We start from the raw sequence: 22,300 nt of genomic DNA, 5'->3' as shown, positions 1-22,300 counted from the left end.
GTTAACTCGTTTTGAAGATTTTCGTTATCAAAATTTAACAGTTATTAAGAACCACTGTTAAGTAACCAAAATCACCCTACACTGGGAATCTGTTAACGGCGAGCCTAACATAATGTTAGGGCACAGGCCCGGTCTGTTAGTTGTCAGCTGACTGCCAATCCAATTGGACCTGCTGCACGGCGCGAATTTCGATTGCGCTGCCCATTTAAATTTATTTAAACAAAAAACGAATTGTATTCGTTGTTAACAACACACCGGTGTAATTGTGAATGTGACAGCTAATCGGTCGGGGATCGTGAGTGAAATTAAGTCGATAACTCTCTGCAGCCGGCAGTCATTCCAGTTGCGCAGTAGGAAAAGCAGAAGAACTAACTTAACTGCAAAAACAAACAAACGCAGGCACTATGGCAAACATGCGGCCACCGCAGAAGTCCAAGTTGCTGAAGGTCGTCATACTGGGCGACGGGGGGGTGGGCAAGTCCGCCCTGCTCACCCGCTTCGTCTCCAACCGCTACGAGGAGAACAACTTCCACACCATCGGCGTGGAGTTCATGAACAAGGACATAGTCGTCGACGGGGAGCGCTACACTCTGCAGGTGAATTCTGTGGTGGACTATTATGCAATCCAATCACTACCACTATTCAAGTAATACCGATATTGCGATAACTTTTCCCGCAACGCCGTAGAACTCTGGCCATTCTTATGGTGAATGCAACAGTTGGTCTGGTGCTTTTCCTTGTTTTACGTCTATTTCCACCACCCGATCCTTCCCCCTCACCTGGTAGTCAGCCCACTATCCGATCCACCGGCATTTTGTTGATGCAAGCACTTGGAAACCGAACAACGATTAAGCCTTGTTTTCCATTCCCTTCCATTCGCGGTACAGTGGAAGGGTAGTAAGTTAAACAGCGCCAAAACAGAACGGCAAAAAACTCGAACTATTTTGAAATGATAGCTCGAACTAGGGGATTGATGACTATAAGTTGTAGAGCTCTCTAGTGTACGTTATAAAGGGTTATCTCTTAAATTAAAAAAAGTAAGCAAGTGCAACCAACTGCAATTTGAGTAGTTTTGGTTTATTGTTTACCACTGTGGCTGTACCTACGTCTATGGGGGTATCTGTTCCATCTGCCCCATGCCCACTCACACACATGTAGGCATTTTATTTCTACTCAATTAGCGCTGAGAACGGAATGGCATTGCAGAAAACAAACACTGAAATAATAACAATAATGACAGTTTCTCTATTCGGCAAATAAGCGAGAGACTTTGTTTCATCCGCCGACGCGGTTTCCGTGCTCAATTTCATCCGTATCGTAGTTGATTTCCAGTTGTAGTTGTTGTTTTCCGTCTGCTGTCTTCGAAATTATCGAACTAAATGATTTTCACAGTTCGCCAAGCTCGGAAAACTCATGAATATGCAGCGCGTCTCAGTGAGTAAGCGAAATCCAGCCAAGGTGTCGCAAATCGGAATAATGCTTCTAATTGAACCATCAGATACATTATAGAAATGGGGGAACGTGGACTGATATACATATGTATGTGCATATGACTAATTCCAGGGGAATTTCGCATAGATTGCTGGAGTCCAAGCAGTAGTTGGTTCACAGTCCGCTGGGCCGAAGAAGAACTTGGCAACAAGTGGCTTTTCCCATGCTGCCACAATTTAAAAAGACTGGAATCACTGGGGTGTTGTTGTACTGCCTACATATATGTATATGAACACATTCTACTCATGGTTTTGGAGGCGAAAGGGGTTGGCATCAGATAGTCGTTAAAAATATCCCTTGTTAATGACGAATAGCTCAAACAAAAAGTGGAAAAAGTACAAGTTACATTACTTAAAACCTCTTGCCTATATGGTTTTCAAAGTATGTATGCTACTTGTAGCTGTTGGGCACTGAGCAAATTCATATTCAACGAATTATTTCCCGAGCTATTTGGTTATCACCACCTCCTTATCAGCCCAAAACTAAATATTGAATTAACACACAAGAAATGCCAGTAAACGTGTTGAATTAAGTGAGTCAGGCATACAAACACTCTGATCTTGAACCCAGAAAGTGTTTGTGTTTGCTTCTCGGTGAGTTTACTCCTAATCGAATGCAAATTTCAATTGAGCGCTAGTTGACTCGCCAATTCAATCAGACTTAATCAATTGATGCACGGCTTTAATTGGAATTTCCCCAAACTAGATATGGGACACCGCTGGCCAGGAGCGATTCCGGGCGCTCCGCACTCCGTTCTACAGGGGATCGGACATCTGCCTGCTCTGCTACGCACTCGACGATCGGGACAGCTTGAAGGGATTGGGTCTGTGGCGCAGCGAGTTCCTGAACTACGCGGATGTGGACCAGGACAAGTTTCCATTCATCGTGGTGGGCAATAAGGTGAGCCATGCATCCAGAAGGAAGATATTTAGAAGAAAATAGTCAACCCTTTATGTTTGTATCATTACCATCTAGATTATTCACTTTAAAAACCTCTATTAAACTAAGAACGTACAACCCTCAGAACTTTCTTTAAAATATGAACAAATGTATTCTACATTCTAGAACGACATTCCGGCGCAAAAGCGACAGGTTAACTCCGACGCAGTGCAGCAGTGGTGCGCGGAGCAGAAGGTGACCTGCCACATCGAGACGTCCTCGAAAGCGGCCACCAATGTGACGGATGCCTTCGTCCTTGGCCTCCGCCAGTGGCGGCACATGGAGTGCGTGGCGGAGGCGGAGCTGCGCCAGCACGGCGACACCATCGACCTCACCCGCCCCATTCGCCTGGTGCAGCGGCGCATCTGTTGCACGGGCGGAGGCGGCGGAGGCGGCGGAGGCGGAGGACAGGACGCGGATGGCGATGATGCCGCCATGCAAAGCCCGGGCAAGAAAGTGTTCGGTCAGAAGCGCATCGCCAACAAGGCGCCATCCACCAATTATCGGCTATGAGCAGACAGACAGGAGCTGTCAGGGAACTTACGCTTAATTTAACCACTCACCCCGCCGGGTCGACCTTCAGATTCAATGCATTCCATTACGCGGAGGGAAGAGAGCCTCAGACCAAAAAGTACCACCCAATGTTGATGGCAGTAGAGGAGATTTCGTCGTTGTGGTTGATATTCTAGGGGAACTATGCTTCACAGCGAGCTACTTAAAAGCGAGCTTCACTGTATACAGGAAAACTTATTCTCTAAGTTCAGAATATGACCTACATTTTCCTGAAGGAATCTGCTGTTCACTTGCATTGCTTTAATACTAGAAAATTGGATTCAAATGCAGTAATACGTCTTACTTAAATATTATTTTGTTATGTTATGCTACCGTAGGAAATACTCTTACTTGTTAAACAATCGTATATGGCGCTACCATAACCAAGTGTCTTGAGAAACGCAAGCTTTCGATGTCTAATACACAACTTTTAAGGCAATCAGAATGTTTACATTTTTGTTAATGTACTAGCTACCTTTTTCTCTGATATATTGCATAAGTTCGGAGTGCCTTAGTGTTTTTATCTGATATTAAAGCTGGGAACAACTGAATAAATTAGAATGCAGCACGTCTTTACAAAAGTATGTTTATATTTCAACAATTGGTTTAATGTACAATAGTAAAATGATATAAATACGCTTACCCCGGATTAAAAATAATATGCATGTAGGTATAACACTTCTTCTGGCTGCGATCGACACTCCGATCCTGATTAAGACTAAGGCAAACTCTAGGCGCTACTCACTAACAGGACAAGCGTAAGGTAGATCGAGTGCTTAACTAAAACGCGTGTAGATTTAATGTGGAAACGAGTGGATTTGATTATCACGGCAGCACCTGGCCACAGATCACTTCTTCTTGTAGCCGTACGAGTTGATGGTGTCGAACTCGGTATCGCACTTGAGCAGCAACTGGTACCACTGGTCACTGTCGATGCGGCTGGCCTCGCGGAATCCTCCGTAGGCGGCTGGCAGGCACTTGGGCGACATGTACTTGTGCAGGGACTCGCGGTCGGTGCCGTGGAAGATGATCCTGCTGCGCAGCTTCTCCTTGAGGAAGGGCTTGAACAGGGCGAAGACCACCTGGAAGATCTTCGGCTGGTTCACAATGTGGATGGCCTTGATCCTGAGGGGCACCGAGTCCTGCAGCCAGTCCACAATTCGCTTGGCGAACGGTGGGGTAAACTGCCATGTCTGCTGCAGACTAAGGCCATCCATGTCGAAGATCACCACAGCTCCGCAGATCTGCGTTTCCGGCTCCAGCATGGCCGCCTCTAAGAAGATCACGGCTCCCTTGAACACCTCATCCAGGGTGACCTGCTTGTGCTTCCAGCGCTCTGCAATCAGGGATTGCAAAAGATTAATCTACAAAATCTACTACTACAACTCAGAAACACAGAGTTGCACCCGAGTATATAGATTTTTGTGGTTAAGAAAAATCTATCTAGTCTATTTAACCTATTTCGTGTACTTACTGCCCAGTTCGAGGACCAAAATACGCCGACCCAGTTGATCTCGGTTGGGGAAAACGGTAAGGATGTTGTGCTTGAAGATGTTGGCCTCGTTCGACGGCTTCAGGTCGGTGTACACATCAGCGTGCTTCACCTTGAAGGCGTAGTACCGCTTAATCTGTTAGATATTTCAAAAAGCAATTAGTGACGCAGCTAACTGGGCTACCACACAAGGCTCACCAGATCCCGAGCACTTTCCGGGTAGTACTTGCAGGGCCGCAGGTATCGGATCAGCCACTCCTCGTTTCCCTTGGGGTACAGCAAGTCCGTCTCCGCTGCAAGCAGATCGCGGATATTAATCGACCTCCCCTCCAATAGGCTTAATGCTTAAACTCACAACTCCACTGACAGTAAGTTGATCGGTTGTAATTAAAAAGCAATAGTAATTTGTTTATGCAACGAAATCCTCTCGAGGCGCACTGCTTGAACCCCAACTTGTTATTAGTTACACGAAATCGCCAGCTAATGATATAGAACTACTCGTTCGAACGTAGTGTACAAATGGATTTTCAATTCCCAACGGTCGGGTAAATTATTGGATGCAGGTTAAGTAGGTGTACGAAATTGATCGGTAGTTCGAGTATCTTAGGGAAAACTTAAATATGATGGACATGAAAGCTAGCTAGTGTCTCCACTAAATAGGTAAATAGTTATTTTCAGAATTGTTAGGCCAAATACTATATATGTATATATCCTAAAACTTTGAACCAGCTGTAATGCTGTTTCAGTAGTTTTTAGGAGAGCTTTACTGATACAAACGACTTTTCATAAGCCCTGGCTACAAGCCCATTCCTTGTCATATCTTACCCTCTAGAAGTCGGGCCAGTTCCTTGGCCGCCTCCTTCTGCCGCTCGGGGGTTTCCCGGAGCTCCTTGATGGCCACCTCCTTGCCCTGGGCCGTCGGCTCGCCCAGCTCGAACTGGAGGGTGTAGTCGCCCACCTGGAGCGTGGGCAGTTGGTCGATGTCCGACAGCATGGTGGGGACTCCTGGAAGGGAAGCGGTGGGAACTAGCGTCAGTCAATTAGCGTTAGCTTCTGTACTTTGAGCTGGAGATACGGGTTCTCGCACTGGGCGCACTTGGAACTTCGGCCAACTAAATAACCTGAGCTAACTGACATCGATTGCCAATTAGTTGCCATATACTCGTAATGACTGCAGTACGAGTACTTCACAATTACTTACTCATTTCGCAGTTGCTGCAGCTCTGGCTCAACTGAAATTATTCTGCGATAATATTAAGCCGTAACTTTTTCAAAGCGGTTCGCCTTTGTGTGTTTTCTGTTTGCCAAATGCAAAAGTGTGCCCTCTATTTATAGGAAAGAGCGTAGAAATTCAAATTTATTAGCGAGACACAAGTGACTCGAAACCGGCAAAACTGCATTGAGTTCCTAGACCGATGGCCGGATATACATATACTTATTGATCACCTGGCCGACCTTCACCTTGACATTCGCGAATTGATTAAAACGAAAGAAGAAGGCAGCGATTCGCGAAGATAATGCAATTCTTCATGAGAGCATCTCAGCCAAGCAGATCAGTCGGAAAGTAATGTTAGTTCAGTTACCTTGAACTGAATTCTGGACTGCATGTGACGCGTTCTACTTGAACGAAATTCTAGTTGGGCAAGTTTTTAAATACGAGATGATCAGCCAGGGTCTTCGAGTTTTACAGTGGTGGTGGTCAGAAATTAGCGCAGTAGATTTTCCATCAAATTTAGAAATTAGCGCCATAAATTTCCCGTCTGGTTGCGCAGAGCAGCTTTAAATGGCTGGCTCGAAACAAAAGACTTGGAAATTAGCATCCGAAGCGCTGACATTGAATGTTTCTACTAGTTTCGATCAGATGGGCCAGGTGATATGGTAAGATATCGTCTGATTTCGCATTCATAAATGACGATAAGCACAAGAGTTTACTGATTCGCTAGTGTTGTGTCTGGGAAAATACGAGGATCACTCACAACACAACACAAAACACCACAACACAACACAAAACAACACGACCGAAACTTGTTTGACTATAAAGGTATAATGGCTAACAGTATTCCGAAAGATGGCCCAAAAAGACGGCTGCGAGTGACGCGTGCAACGGAGCTGAAAGCCCAGATGAAACTGTTGCGGCCAAAAGCGCGAGTCGAGACTTTATGCCAGGCCAAGAACTAAACTGGTATTGTGAGCTGAGCGCCAAGAGAGTGGGTGTTGGCGATCGATGGGCAGTGCTGCCGAGTGGGTTTGTTTCCCGACATAACTACTTGGGTTACAAGGGGTCTCTTAAAAAGTAGGCTTCGTTCCAACTTCTACGGAAACATATCTTTAAGCACTTTGTTGCTTGGTTGTACTGCTGATTGGAGAAAACAATATATTACTATTATAGAAATAATAAGTAATAAGTAGCTATTGTGGATTTCACAGCTTGTGAGCTTATAAAGTGGTCAGCACCAGCTGAATCTGAACTTGAGCATGACATTCACGTGCGTCGAAAGAGCGAGGAGTCGTGAGATACAGATACGCGGAGACGGAGTTTGCCTGGGAGAGCGAGCTCAACTGGGTGCATCGTCATTGGGAAATGATGCCACCTCAAGCCGGTTTCAGTATCAGCATGAGTATCAGCTTCAGTTTCAGTTTCAGATTCGCTTTCAGCTTCAACACTTTCCGAGCCGCAGCCTTGCCTAATTTATTCGGGTTTTCTGCGGGCAATCGCCCAGAGTACTGGGCTGTCAAAAATCCCTTGGCATAGGCATTTCCCACGGCGACCCTGAAGCCCCGTGCTCCGGCTATCCGGTTTCAATGCTGCCCAGCTCCACGCCAATTAGGGCTTACACCTGTTCGGCGAACTTACACCTGGGGTCAGCCCAATAGCACTATCAGTCGAAGTTGGTGGGCCTTTCCGAAGCGTGGGATTGCAAACACTTGGAACTTGTAAGCATTCCCACTATTTGAGGGAAAATTCATGGGCAGACAAGTGATCGAGTGATCAACAGACGATTAAGTTCGAACTTAACGACACCATTACAGCTGAATTGATCATATGTTCCTATTCTGATAGCCCCATGTGTAGAGGGAGTGCGAGGCATATTTGGCATGATTAACACGTTCCAAAGCTGAGCACCCTTTGCGTTGTGGACAGCAAATGATGCCCGCCCGGTTTTGGACAAATCGGTTCAATCGCACGATCGCACGTGCGAAGACTTCGGCCATTCATGGATTTGCGATACGATGATACTCGATGAAACTCTCGATTTCATTTCCATTCGGCCTGTTTTTGTTGGCTGTTCGTCTATTTATGTTGTCCATCTTGAAGCGGATGCTGACGAAAACTGGGTGGTACAAGCTGCGAATATGCTACGAATATACTGCCAATATGCTACTTATATATGTAAATAGGTAAGTACGAGTAGTTCTGGGGTTAAGACCCATTGCAATGCCAACCTTCGCCCTTCGGTTTTTTGCAAAAAGTGGGAAAAAACCCTACATGAGAAACCTGATTTTGAAGAACGTGACAATGGCAAGGCAAAAGTGCTTTGACCTTACTCAAGAGATAAAACAAGTGCGAGTCGGTGTCGGTAATTGATTATTACATGAATACTTGGTTGATGCCCAAACAATTCAGAAGGCATATCGAAAGGCAGTAAAAGAATTGAATATGATGGAAGGTAGTCGTTGATTCTAGCCCTTCTTTTTATAAAATTTATTTATTGAATGCCTTTTCATACTCTTTCTCGAACTAAGTGTGACTTTCGATTACTAACCATGTTAGATACACGGCTAAAAAGTGGTTAACTAAATGGTGCATAACTTTTCTACCAACTGTAGGCTTTACATAATACATACATATGTATGTATGTATGTACTTGTGCAACGATTCCACTGGAGAGGAGATGATTCTAGGGAAAGGCACACAGTAATGCTGGCACAATATGCGAAGCGATAAATGGGTTCGCGGAGATTTCACTAGTGCTCACCAAATCGCGGCGCCTCCGGAGGAAACTCGGAGGGCAGGCACCTCATCGCGGATGCAGTGGTCAGCAAGGTCATGACGCTGCAAGTGGAGCACAAGATACAACTAACAAAAACCGCCGAACACAACCGGTACGGCACATGCAAATGCGTAAACCGCACGTAAATAAATTAATATTTTCCAAGCTGCTCGAGGCGGGAGCATCGGTGGGTAAATGGGCCAATGTCGGCGAGTTACTGAACTTTGTCTCAAATTCTCGACCGACGAGTGCGAAAAGGGAATGCCTGCAAAAGTACGAGTAATGAGGAAAAGGCAATGCGAAAAACACGACGGGCAGTGATGAGTACTGCTAGGCAGTCATACCTCGTAAATAGCTGATGATCTTAGCTATGTACATGTGTGTGACCAACGTAGTGAAGGGGGTCTGGTTAAGATACTTACGTATGTTCATATGTAGTTAGGGGAGTTACAGTATCCTACTTGAACCACTTTCTAGCGAGGAATGTAGCTATAGGACTGCATAGAACCCACCAATCAGCACTCTTATAAGTGCTTTCCATTTACTCACCTTGCTCGAATAGAATCGGCTAATCCAAAAATAGTGGCAGGTGCAGTAGAAATCCTTTGGAACTCCCTTTCGACACTGAAACGTATATCTAGTGAGCTGCGGCCGCGTTTGAAGACTGAAAATACAAAGCTGCTTGTCAAATCGCTTTATAGCTGCCCCTTTTATGTACTGCGTGCATTGCACGTACAACAAAGTTATAGTTATCTAGATATATATATAGTATATGACATATATATATATGTCGGTCGGAATAGTCGGGCACTCGTAAGGCCAACGCGACTTAATAGGTCATTATAAGCGACCAGATTCGAGTAAAGAGCGTTTAAGATCACGTCGCGAATCGCCGAATGGGATCTTTATTTTTTGGGTTGTTTTGCATGAGTGGTGTTTGCAATTGTTCAGTGAGCTCAGCATAAATTTTATGTTTTTCCATTGTTTTTAGAACATTAAAATGTAAAGACAAGTGTGGTATTTCTCACGGTGCAGCGAACTCAATCGATTTTCTACAGTAATTAACATTATTAAATGTAATGTCTTAGAAGCTACACTGAAAGTAAGTGAGAACTACAAATTAGAACACTTTCTTCACTTTATGTTCACTTTTCAAAATGTTGTACCCTATACCAACATGTTTATACAACCACTTTAAGAACTCGAATTTTGCTATTTTATTTTACTGCTTATTAATTGACGTCTCACTCATATTTCTTTGAAAACTGCAGTACTTTCAATCACGAAATCCACTTTTCTGTTTTGAAATTATATATGTTTTGTAACGTTTACTGCTTAGCACTTTCGAGAAACTCACTGACACTTGCGAATAGTCCGCGGGTTTCGCACAGTGTATCGTGGTTAATCTTCTGATGGTTACGCGACTTGGATGCAATTAGACTTGAACTTTTGAACGCTTCGTACACAACTAGTTTAAAGACTAATCGCCACTGTGACTGAGCAAAAAACGTGTTTCAAATCTCTCTTACAGGTCGTAAGTGTGGTCAGCTACACGGATGGGTAGTTATTACTTTGACTATCACTCTCGTTGGGCAACAATGCTGTTTGCTGGCGTACAGGAGGTAGGAGGTAGCTGCTTTCGACTGGCGTGTCCGCGTTTCACGAGCAAGTGATCAACTGACGGGGGCTGTGGGTAATGCGAACTCATTTGCTTTTAGCTTCAAGCACGAGCAATTAATTAAGTATTTCACTGCTTGCGGTTTCCAAATGTATTTCAATTCCTTCAGTTTCTTGCGCTTGCTTGAGCCCATTCTGCGTGACGAATCGCCACTCCGTCGGCCAGTCAGCCGATCACCTTCGAGCACGGAGCTACGTCAGCCTTTAAAGTCCGGCGGAATTTCGTTGGGCAGCCAAGTGCAATTAGCTTTGTCAAAGTACAGAACGCTGAGAGTTAAAAGTAACCCACTGATGGCATTAATAAATTTACAAACACGCAATCCCAACGACAGCTGTTGATACGCACAGCGCGCTTCACATGTGGACAGACACTCCATTATCAACTATTTACATGCATTTAATTTGAATGTCAAATTCAGATTTATGGCCTAGCCTATAAGAGTTACAATCAATGAGAGTCGTTTGCATATGAATTTACACTTAATAATTCTACGTATATCGATCTATGGCCTACATCATCCATTCATTCCGTTGTATTGTCGAGTATAAAACGTAAATTTGACTAATCATACAGATATTGTGCAGACAATTTTTTCTAGATATTGCTTACGATGAACAACAAAAGCGTTCTCGGATGTTTTATACGTTTAAAGCTTAGACTACGTACAAAAGGTTTGGGTTAGTAATATGTCAACGATATTCACTGCTAAAGTCTTAGGTAGCGCTTAAGTGTACGGATTAGTTACTCTTAAGTACAGATCAAATCTATGTGAAGGAGAGTTACGTATTTACAATACAATTATCGGAGACTCCTGGTTAGATCACTGGAGTCGGCCGAATCCTCGCTCTGCGACTCCGTCGCCTTCTCTGCAATCATTTGGGCCGAATCTTCTCGTACATGAACTTCTGCACATGCTTGTTGTCGGGCTGCATGAGCTTCCTTTTGTTGAATTCGAATTGGGCCAGTGCAAACTCGTACAGATCGTTTTCCATTTGCCAGATTTTTGTCTTTTGAATGGCATTAATTGTCGATTCGCTCGGCGGCAGCTTGGAAGATGTCACCCGCAGATGAGATTTGTTTGAGTTATGATAGTGCTCCCGAAAGCCGTGGAAAATTCTGCGAAAAAAGCAGGTCATTAAAGCAGCTGGAGTATTATAAAAAGACAATGTCAATTGGTTGGGTGTCACACCTTGGGAGGGATCTCTCTAGCAAATCCACAAACTCGTACATCTGCTCAGTGACTCCGACTAGGAAGTATTCGTTGACTAGATTGCGCTTGGCCTGGTCCAAGGCCCAACTGCTGCCGGGTTCCCAACACTCGGCTGCATGGCCACAGAAAAAAGGTATCTGCAGCCACATGTTTTTGGGATCACAGTCGGGTTGCTTCTGCACTACACACTCATCGAATGTCTGCAAAAAAGTGTAAGGATTTCGGTGAAAAAATTACCATCCCTCGGTGCTCTACCTACAATTTTATTGCCCGCCTTCTTGCGAACTAAATTCGGTCGGTAGTTGTCGCCAAAGCGTAGAAAGTAATAGTAGGAGACAAGTCTGTCCAGAGGTTTGCGCACTAAATTTATGTAGATGGGCTTGTGGGCGATTTGGAATCTGCAAAAGAGTAATGCTTTTAAGACGGGGTCTGCTGCCCTGAATAGATATTACGTACTTTGAGAAGTCTAAAAAGGCCATGTGGCCGTGATACAAAGCTGGCTTCATCTCGTGCCACCTGGAAACATTGCGCACGAATTGAATTTGATTGGGGAGCGAGAGGACGTGCATGTTGGCAGTAACATTAATGTGCAGCACATGGAATTTGTTGGGTTTGCAGAGATCGTATGCTATATTGACAAAGCTGGTGGATCCTGTTTTCGGAACGCGATTGTAAAGCACCACCAGGTGCTCCTCGAAATCAAAGTCATCGGTGGTGGACGAGGCATGCTGATCTGGGGTTAAGGAATCGCCCAGTTTAGACAGCGGCTTGAAGGCTGTACAAAATAGGTAGTCAGTGTTAGAGTGGACTTGGCTGAGCCTAACTACTGGACTCTACTTACCATGTTCCAGGCGAATCTCTGACCAAAGCAACCAGTAACCTGCACAGGTGACTGCGCACAGGGCTATCAGGATCAGCCAGTGGGTGGGTCGCAGCAGAATCCACATCTTGAGCAGTTTCCTAAGCATGCCTCGTGTCGGTTTGCCCTACAGGTCAGCACGGCAGCTCATATCACCCAAATTATTTAAGCATTATCTGAGGCCGTTGTTTTCCTTGTTTTTTTCTGCAATCTACGACGTCGAGCAGTGTTGGTTAGCAGCAGTGTTGCCTGGCACCGAAATCTGCAGCTGCAGCTGAGATGAGTGTTGACTGCTGATGGTGATTAGTGATGGATAATAGCTAAATGTGTAGCTTAAGGGACTTTAGAAAAAATCTAGTGATTTTTTTATTTATTTTGGAAATAAAAAAGATCACATAAATGTATTATATATTCAGACAATGTTAAAATAAGAAAAAACATTTCATTGTTGCAAAATTATAAATAATGAAGTTTAGCTGATCTTGTATCTCGCTCGGCTGACATGAATCTGCTGGCGATCCTGACGCATTCTTATCTGAAATAAAATCAAACATTTTTTACTCGAAAGTTTTTCTGTCGTGTACTAAATATACGGTATTTATGAACATTAACTATAAAATTGAGCATTCAAAAATTTTCCGTTTTTGAAGCAAAATTTTCGATTTTTTTATTTAAAAATAGTTAAAAAAATTTTTTTTTCATAAATTAGTAACAGATGCAGTTTTTATGATCTTCAAATAAATCAAGGATAACAAAATCGGTTCACTAGTTTTTTGTAATCACCACGCAAATTTAAAAAACATGTTTGAGAAAACGACGTTCAAAGTTAGCGTCGAGAAAAACGCTCACGCACCGGTCGAGCGCGCCGCTTTAAAGTCGCATAACTTCCACAATTTTGAAAATAGAATTTTGAAACTTCGGAATTATATTCTCGAAGCATATACCTATCGATTAAGACAGTAAAAAAAAAATCGATTTTTTGAAATGTCTAAAGGGAGTTCCCACCTTAAATGATTTTATTTAATTTTCAGCTTACAATACTTAAATTAATGTAACATTGAATTTCTAAATTCTGCGGTCGATAAATATGGCTTTTAAATATAATATAATATTAAACGCAGAAAAAAAAAATATATTTTTAGTGCAATCGCAGCTAGATTTGTACGAACCCATTTCGCCTTTAGCATCGCTTTTGCGATTAGTGTGACCATCTATGCCGGCAAATAATACCAAACAATGCCAATATTCTAGCGCCCATTTTTGCGAGGTTAAAATAAAATTCGCAAGCCGGCTGCAACTGCAAAGTACAGTGTCATTTATATATTAAATATTTCAACTTAAAAGCAGCCGTCATCATGTCCTTTTCCACCTTTAACTTCGCCAGCATGGCCGCTCAAGTGGGCCAGGAGCAGGGCATTTCATTCCAGGACAAGGCGCTGACCTGGGACACAGCTGCCGATGGTGAGTTTAGGTGACGCTTTGAGTGCTCCGTGCAGTGGCTAAATTAAGGCTTTCTACAGTCCAGGATGTGGTGGATGCCCTCAACAAGCAGACTACGGTGCACTATCTGAATCTGGACGGGAACACCCTGGGCGTGGAGGCGGCCAAGGCGATTGGTGAGGGTCTGAAGCGTCATCCCGAGTTCAGAAAGGCACTGTGGAAGAACCTGTTTACTCGTCGTCTCAAAAACGAGATTCCGGAGGCCCTTAAACACTTGGGAGCCGCGCTAAATGTGGCGGGCGCTAAGCTAACTGTCCTGGATCTCAGTGACAATGCCTTGGGACCGAATGGCATGCGAGGCTTGGAGGAGTTCCTGCGGTCCCCGGTCTGCTACTCACTACAGGAGCTGCTTCTGTACAATTGTGGCCTGGGTCCCGAGGGCGGTAGAATGCTGTCCAAGGCCCTGATCGATCTGCATGCCAATGCCAATAAGGCGGGCTTTCCGCTCCAGCTGCGTGTTTTTATAGGCTCACGTAATCGCCTCGAGAATACCGGTGCTACGGCCCTGGCAGCCGCATTCAAAACCCTCAAAACCTTCGAGGAGATTGTTTTGGAGCAAAACTCAATTTACTTCGACGGCGTCGAGGCCCTGTCCGAATCATTCAAGGAGAACCCCCATCTGCGAGTGCTGAACATGAACGACAATACTCTAAAGTCCCAGGGAGCGGAAAAAATAGCAGAGGTTCTTCCCTACGTGCCCATGTGAGTCGGTGGTAAAGAAGTTGATATGAGAGTGTTATTTGATAAGTTTTTGCTTTGCAGGCTGCGTGAATTGAGCTTTGGAGACTGCCTGATCAAAACCAATGGCGCCTACCACTTCGGGGAGGTTCTGGAGAGCGCCAACGATCAACTAGAAGTTGTCAACTTAAGTTTTAATGAAATCAACAGCGACGGCGGCTTGGTGTTGGTGAACGCTATGCGAAACAAGTCCAAGCTGCGCATCTTGAATCTAGATGGCAATAGCTTTGGCCTTGATGGCAGCGAGCAGATAATCAACGAGATGAATAAGTTGCCAAATGCTGCCGCACTGCAACCGTTTGAGGAAATTAACTCCGAAAACGAGGACGATTCGGGAGACGAGGACGATGCTGAAGACCAGGACGAAGATTACGATGACGAAGAGGACTACGACGAGCACGAGCACGCTAACGATACTACCGAAGAGGCCGACGAGGACGACGAGGAGTACAACAACGAGGCGGAGGATACTGCCTATATCACCACGAATGCCTACACGACCAAGGTTAGTTTATACTTCGGAGTACTGTCCAAATGGTATATAACTCTTAGCAAAACAACATGTATATATTGAATGTATGCATGAAAGAATGAGGAAAGGAGGATGTTTCGAAACTACTTCGATAACTCCCCATTGATAGTATAGTTATTCAAATTTTCACATATTAGAAATGTAAATTTAATAATTTATTTTAAATTAAAACAGCTCTTTAACGACACCACCAACTCGATGGCCAGCAATACTTTTGCAGTCGCAAACAAGACGATTAGCCAAAAATGCACTCCGGAGAAGTTCTGTTTGAGCCAAACACCCTGTTCCCAGGAAGATTTCGATTCGCTAGATGAGAATAACAAGCTTGAGGCTTTTCAGTCTATTGTCAACGTAAGATATTTGTGAAAATAAATAAATAACTAAATTTATAGCAAAGAAATTAAAATAACATATTTTTGTACAGCAATTCACCGGCGACAACCATTTGCTGCTGCTCGTCTTTACCACCTTGAAGTGCGCGCATTTGTCGCAATCCTCGAAAGCTGCGTTGGATCTGGCCATCTCCTTGTACCAAGCCACCTTTGACTACGCCATTAAGACGAAGCAGGAGACCCGTGTGCTCAACTATGTTCTGATGCAGCTTCGTTTGTTGCACTGCGAGCAGACATTCAATTCGGACTACGATGTCAAGAGCTGTCGATTTGCCCTGCGCGAGGCTCTCAAGCAACCGACGTTTGCCAACGACAACATTAAGAATTCCTTTAAGACTTTCCTGGAGAGTGTTGAATTGTAAAGAGAATTAAGAGATATGTGTATCTTTGGAGAATAAAAACGTATTATTCATATCCGATAGCACTCCTTTAATACCAGTAAAGACAATTAACTTTTAAAGTATTAGCCATTAGGCAAAATTGATTTATTTACATGAAGAAAACGTTTAGGAGACTACAAACTATCTTTATGAAACATGTTAATACATCGATATTATGTTTGTAAATTCCTCTTGGTGGCTTTCTTGCTGCTCTGGAACACAGAATCAGCTACAGTAAACGAATGTAGCGAAGTTGTTATCTTAAGTTAAAAACACGAAATATAAAACATTGACGTGAACATCGAGGAGAACGTTGAAAGATTATAAAATAATAAACAATCGTGGCGAGCAAGTCCGCACATAAAAGCGCCTCCTCGAGATTCTCTCCGGATAATGATGCTGATTCCAATAGTCGATTCGCTTGCTAAATACTTCGATCAATATCTTGTACGGCAATTGGTTACTCAACAATTGAAATCAGAATCATCATCGTCATCAAACTCGACATCATCATCATCACTTTCAATTGCAGCACGCCGCTTCTTGGGCGGAGCTTTCTTCTTGGCTCCTCCGCTGCTCTCATCCTCTCGAACTCGCTTGGTCGGACGTTTTGGAGAATCTTCATCGCTGGCATTTGCGTCATTATCAGATCCAACGTTGCCACCGTCTTCCTCCTCATCCGAAAACAACGAGCTGTAGTCTATCTTCTTACTGGCCTGTCGACGTCCAGGACGTTCTGCACGAGGTGTAACTTCTTCAACATCATCGTCGCTTTTCTTCGCCTACAAAAGAAGAAAATGTTAAAATTGAAAACACAATTTTAAAACTTGGACAATTACTGAAAACATACCTTGGCCTTGCTGAAGTCAATCTTGCTTTGCTTGAGCGCACCGCCGTTCTCCTTCTTTTGGCGCGGCTTTCTTTCTCCCGGCTCCTTCTTGACAGCCGCCTTCTTGGCCTTGGGTGAGGTTTTTGCGCCGCCCTCGACCATTGCATCAAACTCGTCTACCTCATCGCCGCTGGCATCAGGTTCCGCTTTAATCTGCTTGCCCTTTGGTTCCTTCTTCACTTTCGGCTCCTTGGGTTCTTTGGGTTTCTTCGGCTCTTTAGCCGCCTGAGCCACCTTGGCAGCCGCTGCCATTTTCTTTATGATTTCTTCGGTGACCTTAAACTCCACAGGTTCTCCATCGGGATCAGGAAATACGTCTCCAGCACCCGCTCCGCCTGCCGCGGACTTAACCTTTCTGCCCTTAGCTGAGACAGACTTCTGGCCCTTCAAAGCCTTCGCGGTCTTGAGATTGATTCCCTGCTCTTCTAGGCGCTCCTTCTCCTCTACTTCATTTAACTTTGACTCGAGAGCATCCAAATCATCCAGCCAAAGAAGCTCTGGCGTTTTCTTGCGCAGGTTTTCCAATTCGGCTAGTTTGGCGTCGCGCTGTTTGAGCAGCTCGTTCTTCTTTTCCTCTGTTAACATCCACATGGACATTCCCAGAAGGTAGTCGAACTTTTTGACATCAGTTAGCTTCTTAAAGGCCTTTTCTGGATCAACTTCCTTTTCCTTCTTAACCTTTGAGCTGACACTGGGAGCTGCCTCCTCCTCTTCGTCGTCCTCCTCATTAGCTGGCTCGGCGTCTTCCATTTTGATGCGGCGCTGCCACTCCTTGACGGGATCGGGGCGGTATCCACGCTTCAACAACTCATCGCACATGGCCTTGCGCTGCTTGTTCTCCACCACCAGCTTCTTCTCGCACTTCTCGAGAATAAAGCGCGCCTGATCACTAAGGCGATCAGCCTGCGCCGTTAGCTGGCCGACCAAAAAGTCCTTCCGGCGCGCGTAGTACTCGCGACGTAGTTCGAAGAACTCTTTAAGGACATCGATAGCAGTGGGGAAGCGTCGCAGACAGTTGTTCTGGTCGAAGGCATGCATCTGGTTAGTCGACAGCGTCGTGGTAAGTTTGAACACTCGGTAAAAGCCACCTTCCTCGGCTTGAAGGCGCTCAAATTCTCCAGTTGCGAAGGTGATCACAAAGCGAACGGTGGTGTCTGTATGATACTCCCTGTAGTCCGAAATAATGGCCTTAACCTTTTCGGTGCCGTTCGCCAAAGGCTCCAGTACATTTTCTTTGTAGTTTTGCGTCCAAACGCCCACAGGAAGTTCAGTGATTTCTACACGGTTTCCTGGCAAAATTTGTATGTTACCAGTCTGAACGTAACGACCATCCGACACGTACTCCATGCGTCCTGCAAAGTTCTTGTACCACGGATGCATCACTTTTGGCTCTTCTCCGTTTATCATCTTCCTTAGATTGCTCATTATCTCACGAGGATTGTGGTTGGATATCTTCGTGGACCATCCAGTTCCGATACCCTCGGCTCCGTTTACCAATACCATTGGTATGATGGGGAGATACCACAGAGGCTCGATCTTTTGGCCATCGTCCACCTGGTAGTCCAAAAGTGGATCGTCCAATGGATGGTATATGAGTCGCGTCAAGGGAGACATTAAAGTGAAAATGTAACGAGCGCTGGCACAGTCCTTGCCTCCCGTCAAGCGAGTACCAAATTGACCGCGTGGCTCAAGCAGATTAATGTTGTTGGCACCCACAAAGTTCTGGGCTAGATTCACGATTGTCATCTGCAGGGAAACCTCTCCGTGGTGGTAGGCCGACATCTCGGCCACCGATCCGGATAGCTGGGCTACCTTAACCTCACGCTTGTCGTTCCTCTTAAAGCAAGTGAACATCACCTTCCGCTGACCCGGCTTCAAGCCATCCACCAGACTAGGAATAGAGCGCTCATTGTCAGCATTCGAGAACAGCACCAACTCCAGATTGATGAAGTCCGCATAGGTGATGTGTTTGGTGCCCTTAGTGTAGAGATATCGCTCTGGCAAACCGAGCTCCTTGCGACGCTTCACCTCGTCCATGTGGTTGGTAAGCCATACCTTCCTCGACTCGATGTGTTTCTTGGAGAAGGCCATAACGATGCTTTCATCATCCACCGATCCATCGTACTTAAATAAGATGCGATGGCGTTCCATATCTTGGAAATATTCTTTCGCCTCCTTGGAGGTCGAAGTACCCAAACCCTTATAGTACTTGATATTGTACGTATGGTGATTAGCTGTATCATTTTTCCACTCCTCAAACTCGGGTAGCGAGTAGAAAGATAACTCCTCGTTTTTTTTGGTTGCTTTCACAATGGGTGTAATGAACTCTTCAAGGAAGGGCAGACGCAGAAGCTCTGGCCAATTGGTGTGGACGAAGTTTATTAAGAGACCCTTGATGTGGGAGCCATCCTGATCCTGATCTGTCATGATCATCACTTTGCCATAGCGCAGGGTTTTTAGATCGTCTTCCGTGAGATACTTCTTTTTGTATTGCAAACCGATGATCTTGCACAAATTGTTGATTTCCGCATTCTCCGAAAGTTGCTTGAAATTAGCTTCTCGCACATTTAGAAGTTTACCCCTAAGAGGGAACACGCCGTAGAAATTTCGGCCAATAACGCCCAGACCGGATACAGCCAAGGACTTGGCTGAGTCTCCCTCAGTCAGGATGAGGGTACAGTTAATCGAGTTCTTTCCACCGGCCTCGTTAGCGTCCTCCAGCTTGGGAATGCCCTTGATCTTGCTTGACTTGCGACCGCCCGTCTTAGCAATGTCATTTTGGGCCTTGAACTTGGCCCACGCCAGCACAGACTCCACGATGCCAGACTTGGACATGTTGTTGATGAACTTTTCTGAGAGGGTGCACTTGGAGCCGAAGCCTTTTTGTTGCAGAGTCATGTTCTCCTTGGTCTGCGAGTCGAAAGTGGGGTTCTCTATCAAACAGTTGACGAAAACCCAAAGATGGTTCCGGACCTGGAACGGCTTGATGTTGATGCCACCTGAAAGAGATTAAAAACAAGTATTAGTTGTAGTTTAAAGCAATACGCATTAAGTTAACACTACCTTTGTTCTTTTTTTTTAGAACCTCGAGAAGTTGCTTGATGAGATTGTCTACCACATGGTCCACATGCCGACCGCCCTTGTAGGTAGCTATCGAGTTGACAAACGAGACCTGTTGGAAGCCGCGATCCGAGGGACAGCAGGCAACCTCCCACCGCTCGTTGGCAACTTCGTGGACTATCTTGATCGGTGGGCCAGAGTCGTCGTCCGTGCTCTTTATGTGCAAATCAATATAGTCTTTGAAGTTGCGTACAGAAAGTTTGTTGCCGTTTAGGAAGACGGATACGCCCTTAGATGAGGCGGCCACATCGTAGGCGCGACGCGACATCAGAGCCACAATGTCTTCATCGAGATTCTCCATCTTGAACTTGGCCAGATCGGGACTGAATGTGATGCGAGTGTAGTCAGTGCCATTGAAGTCTTTGATCTGTGGGTGTACTGAGCATTAGATAAATGTTATAAACAATGAATGGTATTTCCTTACCTGCACATCGGATGCTTTTCCCATATTGTTGCCCCAAGTCTGCTTGAAGCTTTTCCTGTATTCCCTTGTGGCAGTTTCCACGGTGAAGCTGGTGGAGAATATGTTACACAGCTTCGCTCCGTATCCGTTCCTGCCGCCAGTGACCTTCTTCTCATCGTCGTTGTAGTTCGACGAGGTCAGCAGATGACCAAATATCATCGTGGGCACGTACATCTTCTGCTCCTTGTGCATGGTCACCGGAATACCCTGGCCGTTGTTCCACACGGACACAATATTGCGCTCCGGATCGATGTCGATCTTTATAGTGTTCATGCTCTTGTCGCGCTGCTTGTTATCTGCCGCATTCACAAGGATCTCGTCGAAGATCTTGTAGAGGCCGGGCACGAAAGATATCTCCTTCTGCACCATCCGGTTTTGCGAGTTGTCATACACCCACATCAGCTCCTTGGTGAACTCCACGGAACCGATGTACGAGTCGGGCCGCAGGAGAATATGCTCCAGCTGCGACTTCTTCTGGTACATCTGTTCGATAGACAAGGCCTTGTTTCCGTTCTCCATGATGCTACTGCCGCTGTGCTTAAGCTGGATCTTCGAAGGGCAAACAAAAAGCGTTTGTTAATTACTGAAGCAACTGTACGCCGAACTGTTTCGAGCCATTGCCTTAGGTACTATTAATGACTTTGTCTGCGTTTTACAAAGTAAAAAAAACCAAAGCGACCAGCAGAAGACTACAGTGTCCATCAGTCTGTCAACAGTAGCTAATATTAATATTATTAATATAAATTATTAATATTCATATTTATTAATAACAAATTCTGTTTCTGTTTATATCCACTGTTTAATAGCCACTCAATACGGGTGATGGTTGTGCAATGGTATGTGGTAATGCTCTTCACAAATTTTTTATTAATGAATGCACACTGTACCCACGGCGGAAAAAAACAAACGCGCGCCCGCGCAATGAGTGAATTCCGTCCAGACAAACGCCGGAATGGAATGGGACTAGGCCAAATGGGAATACGTTGGCTGCGATAAATGGAGTTTACCGCAGACGAACTGATAAATTGCAAATTAAGTATTATTTCGCCTGGTGCTACTGTACTGGGAACAGATTCTCTGCTCACTTTGAAATAACAGCCCTGTCTCTTTTGCGGCAACGCTTGGCGTGCGCCCGTCTGTATGCGTGAGTGTGCGTGTTTACTGGCGTTTGCCGGTACTCAGTGCTATTTATTATTTTTTGTTAAGGTTTCCAAAGAGTTTTTACTTTAATGCAAACAAATTTAGGTTTACATGTAGGCTCGGCTCTGAGTGACCACGAAACTATAGTTTTTTAAAGCCTAACATCAGATAATGAGCTATCTATACCGGTATCGCCATTTTTAATTTGCAAGCGACGCTGCCGAAAAATTGCTATATCCATCATAATAAAGTATTATTTGACATGGTCTTCACGCTTTTCCGTTCAACCCACTTCTATTAACATGATTTGGCATTCCCTGCTTACCTGGTTTAAAAATTGCAAAGATTCTGCTGCTTTTTGTTGCTGCCGCCGACAACCGAAGCGCGGCAAAACTCGATGTTGCAGGCGATAAACGAGGCGGTGCACTACAATTTTCGACTTGTATGTGCCCCACGCGTCTGCTGCCCTGTGCTAACACTTTTACAGTTCGCAACTAAATTTTAAAATACGCACAGCACATTTAACAACTTTTCACAACTGACAACAAATGAGACCTAGAAGTGGTTTTAGTGCTGGCAGGGCGCACAATCGATGTTTAAACGACTTCGCCATCGATAATTGTAGTTTCAGTGTTTTGTTGGATGGTGTCTTTGCTAAGTTAGACTGCTAACTGTGGTGGGTGTATTTGCTAAAAGCGTGATCGCTGAAATCACAATTTTAAGTTCTGTCCAATCACGTTGATGAGTACAGCAACCGTTAATTCTAAAGATGATTAATAAAATAAGGAAATGTAAATAAATGTAAGTTTTAAATAAAAATTTAAAGAAATTGTTTTAAAAAGCTTATTCTCGAATTTGTGGAAGAGATGCCTTTCGGAAGTTACTGGCGCCGAGCCAGTCTTTCCATGACCGCAAATTTTAAACATAATTTTC

The 22,300-nt window shown here is 44.7% G+C and overlaps 5 protein-coding genes across 9 annotated transcripts; 2 read left to right on the top strand and 3 right to left on the bottom strand.

The window, feature by feature from the left end:
• Positions 1–152: 152 nt before the first annotated feature.
• Positions 153–3,558, top strand: LOC122615218 (ras-related protein Rab-9B). Its single transcript, XM_043790170.1, has 3 exons — positions 153–596; positions 2,197–2,391; positions 2,557–3,558. Exons 1-3 carry the CDS (start codon positions 405–407, stop codon positions 2,941–2,943), a joined length of 774 nt encoding a protein of 257 aa, XP_043646105.1. The 5' UTR covers positions 153–404; the 3' UTR covers positions 2,944–3,558.
• Positions 3,553–10,132, bottom strand: LOC122615217 (alpha-tocopherol transfer protein-like). Of its 5 annotated transcripts, none has more exons than XM_043790167.1 (6): positions 9,996–10,132; positions 9,016–9,130; positions 5,300–5,479; positions 4,673–4,767; positions 4,457–4,610; positions 3,553–4,318 (listed from the first exon to the last, which is right to left on the bottom strand). In XM_043790167.1, exons 3-6 carry the CDS (start codon positions 5,466–5,468, stop codon positions 3,831–3,833), a joined length of 906 nt encoding a protein of 301 aa, XP_043646102.1. In that variant the 5' UTR covers positions 5,469–5,479; positions 9,016–9,130; positions 9,996–10,132; the 3' UTR covers positions 3,553–3,830. The 5 variants fall into 5 exon arrangements, with proteins under 5 accessions (XP_043646102.1, XP_043646104.1, XP_043646101.1 ...); XM_043790169.1 differs by having other exon boundaries at positions 10,038–10,055; XM_043790166.1 differs by lacking the exons at positions 9,016–9,130; positions 9,996–10,132 and adding exons at positions 5,676–5,799; positions 6,451–6,588.
• Positions 10,133–10,524: 392 nt separating this feature from the next.
• Positions 10,525–12,497, bottom strand: LOC122615216 (heparin sulfate O-sulfotransferase). Its single transcript, XM_043790164.1, has 5 exons — positions 12,196–12,497; positions 11,811–12,129; positions 11,614–11,752; positions 11,334–11,554; positions 10,525–11,260 (listed from the first exon to the last, which is right to left on the bottom strand). The coding sequence occupies exons 1-5, from the start codon at positions 12,320–12,322 to the stop codon at positions 11,017–11,019; spliced, it is 1,050 nt and encodes a 349-aa protein (XP_043646099.1). The 5' UTR covers positions 12,323–12,497; the 3' UTR covers positions 10,525–11,016.
• Positions 12,498–13,444: 947 nt separating this feature from the next.
• LOC122612795 (ran GTPase-activating protein) lies at positions 13,445–15,789 on the top strand. Its single transcript, XM_043786628.1, has 5 exons — positions 13,445–13,674; positions 13,734–14,415; positions 14,476–14,956; positions 15,158–15,334; positions 15,408–15,789. Exons 1-5 carry the CDS (start codon positions 13,569–13,571, stop codon positions 15,735–15,737), a joined length of 1,776 nt encoding a protein of 591 aa, XP_043642563.1. The 5' UTR covers positions 13,445–13,568; the 3' UTR covers positions 15,738–15,789.
• A 39-nt stretch (positions 15,790–15,828) lies between these two features.
• LOC122612794 (DNA topoisomerase 2) lies at positions 15,829–21,935 on the bottom strand. Its single transcript, XM_043786626.1, has 5 exons — positions 21,693–21,935; positions 20,189–20,776; positions 19,708–20,131; positions 16,606–19,643; positions 15,829–16,537 (listed from the first exon to the last, which is right to left on the bottom strand). Exons 2-5 carry the CDS (start codon positions 20,744–20,746, stop codon positions 16,220–16,222), a joined length of 4,338 nt encoding a protein of 1,445 aa, XP_043642561.1. The 5' UTR covers positions 20,747–20,776; positions 21,693–21,935; the 3' UTR covers positions 15,829–16,219.
• Between the last annotated feature and the right edge of the window lie 365 nt (positions 21,936–22,300).

The sequence above is a fragment of the Drosophila teissieri genome, chromosome 2R, assembly GCF_016746235.2.
Source record: "Drosophila teissieri strain GT53w chromosome 2R, Prin_Dtei_1.1, whole genome shotgun sequence".
NCBI lineage: Eukaryota > Metazoa > Arthropoda > Insecta > Diptera > Drosophilidae > Drosophila > Drosophila teissieri.
The sequence above is the reverse complement of the archived record's forward strand: the minus strand, read 5'-3'. Positions and strand labels throughout refer to the sequence as shown.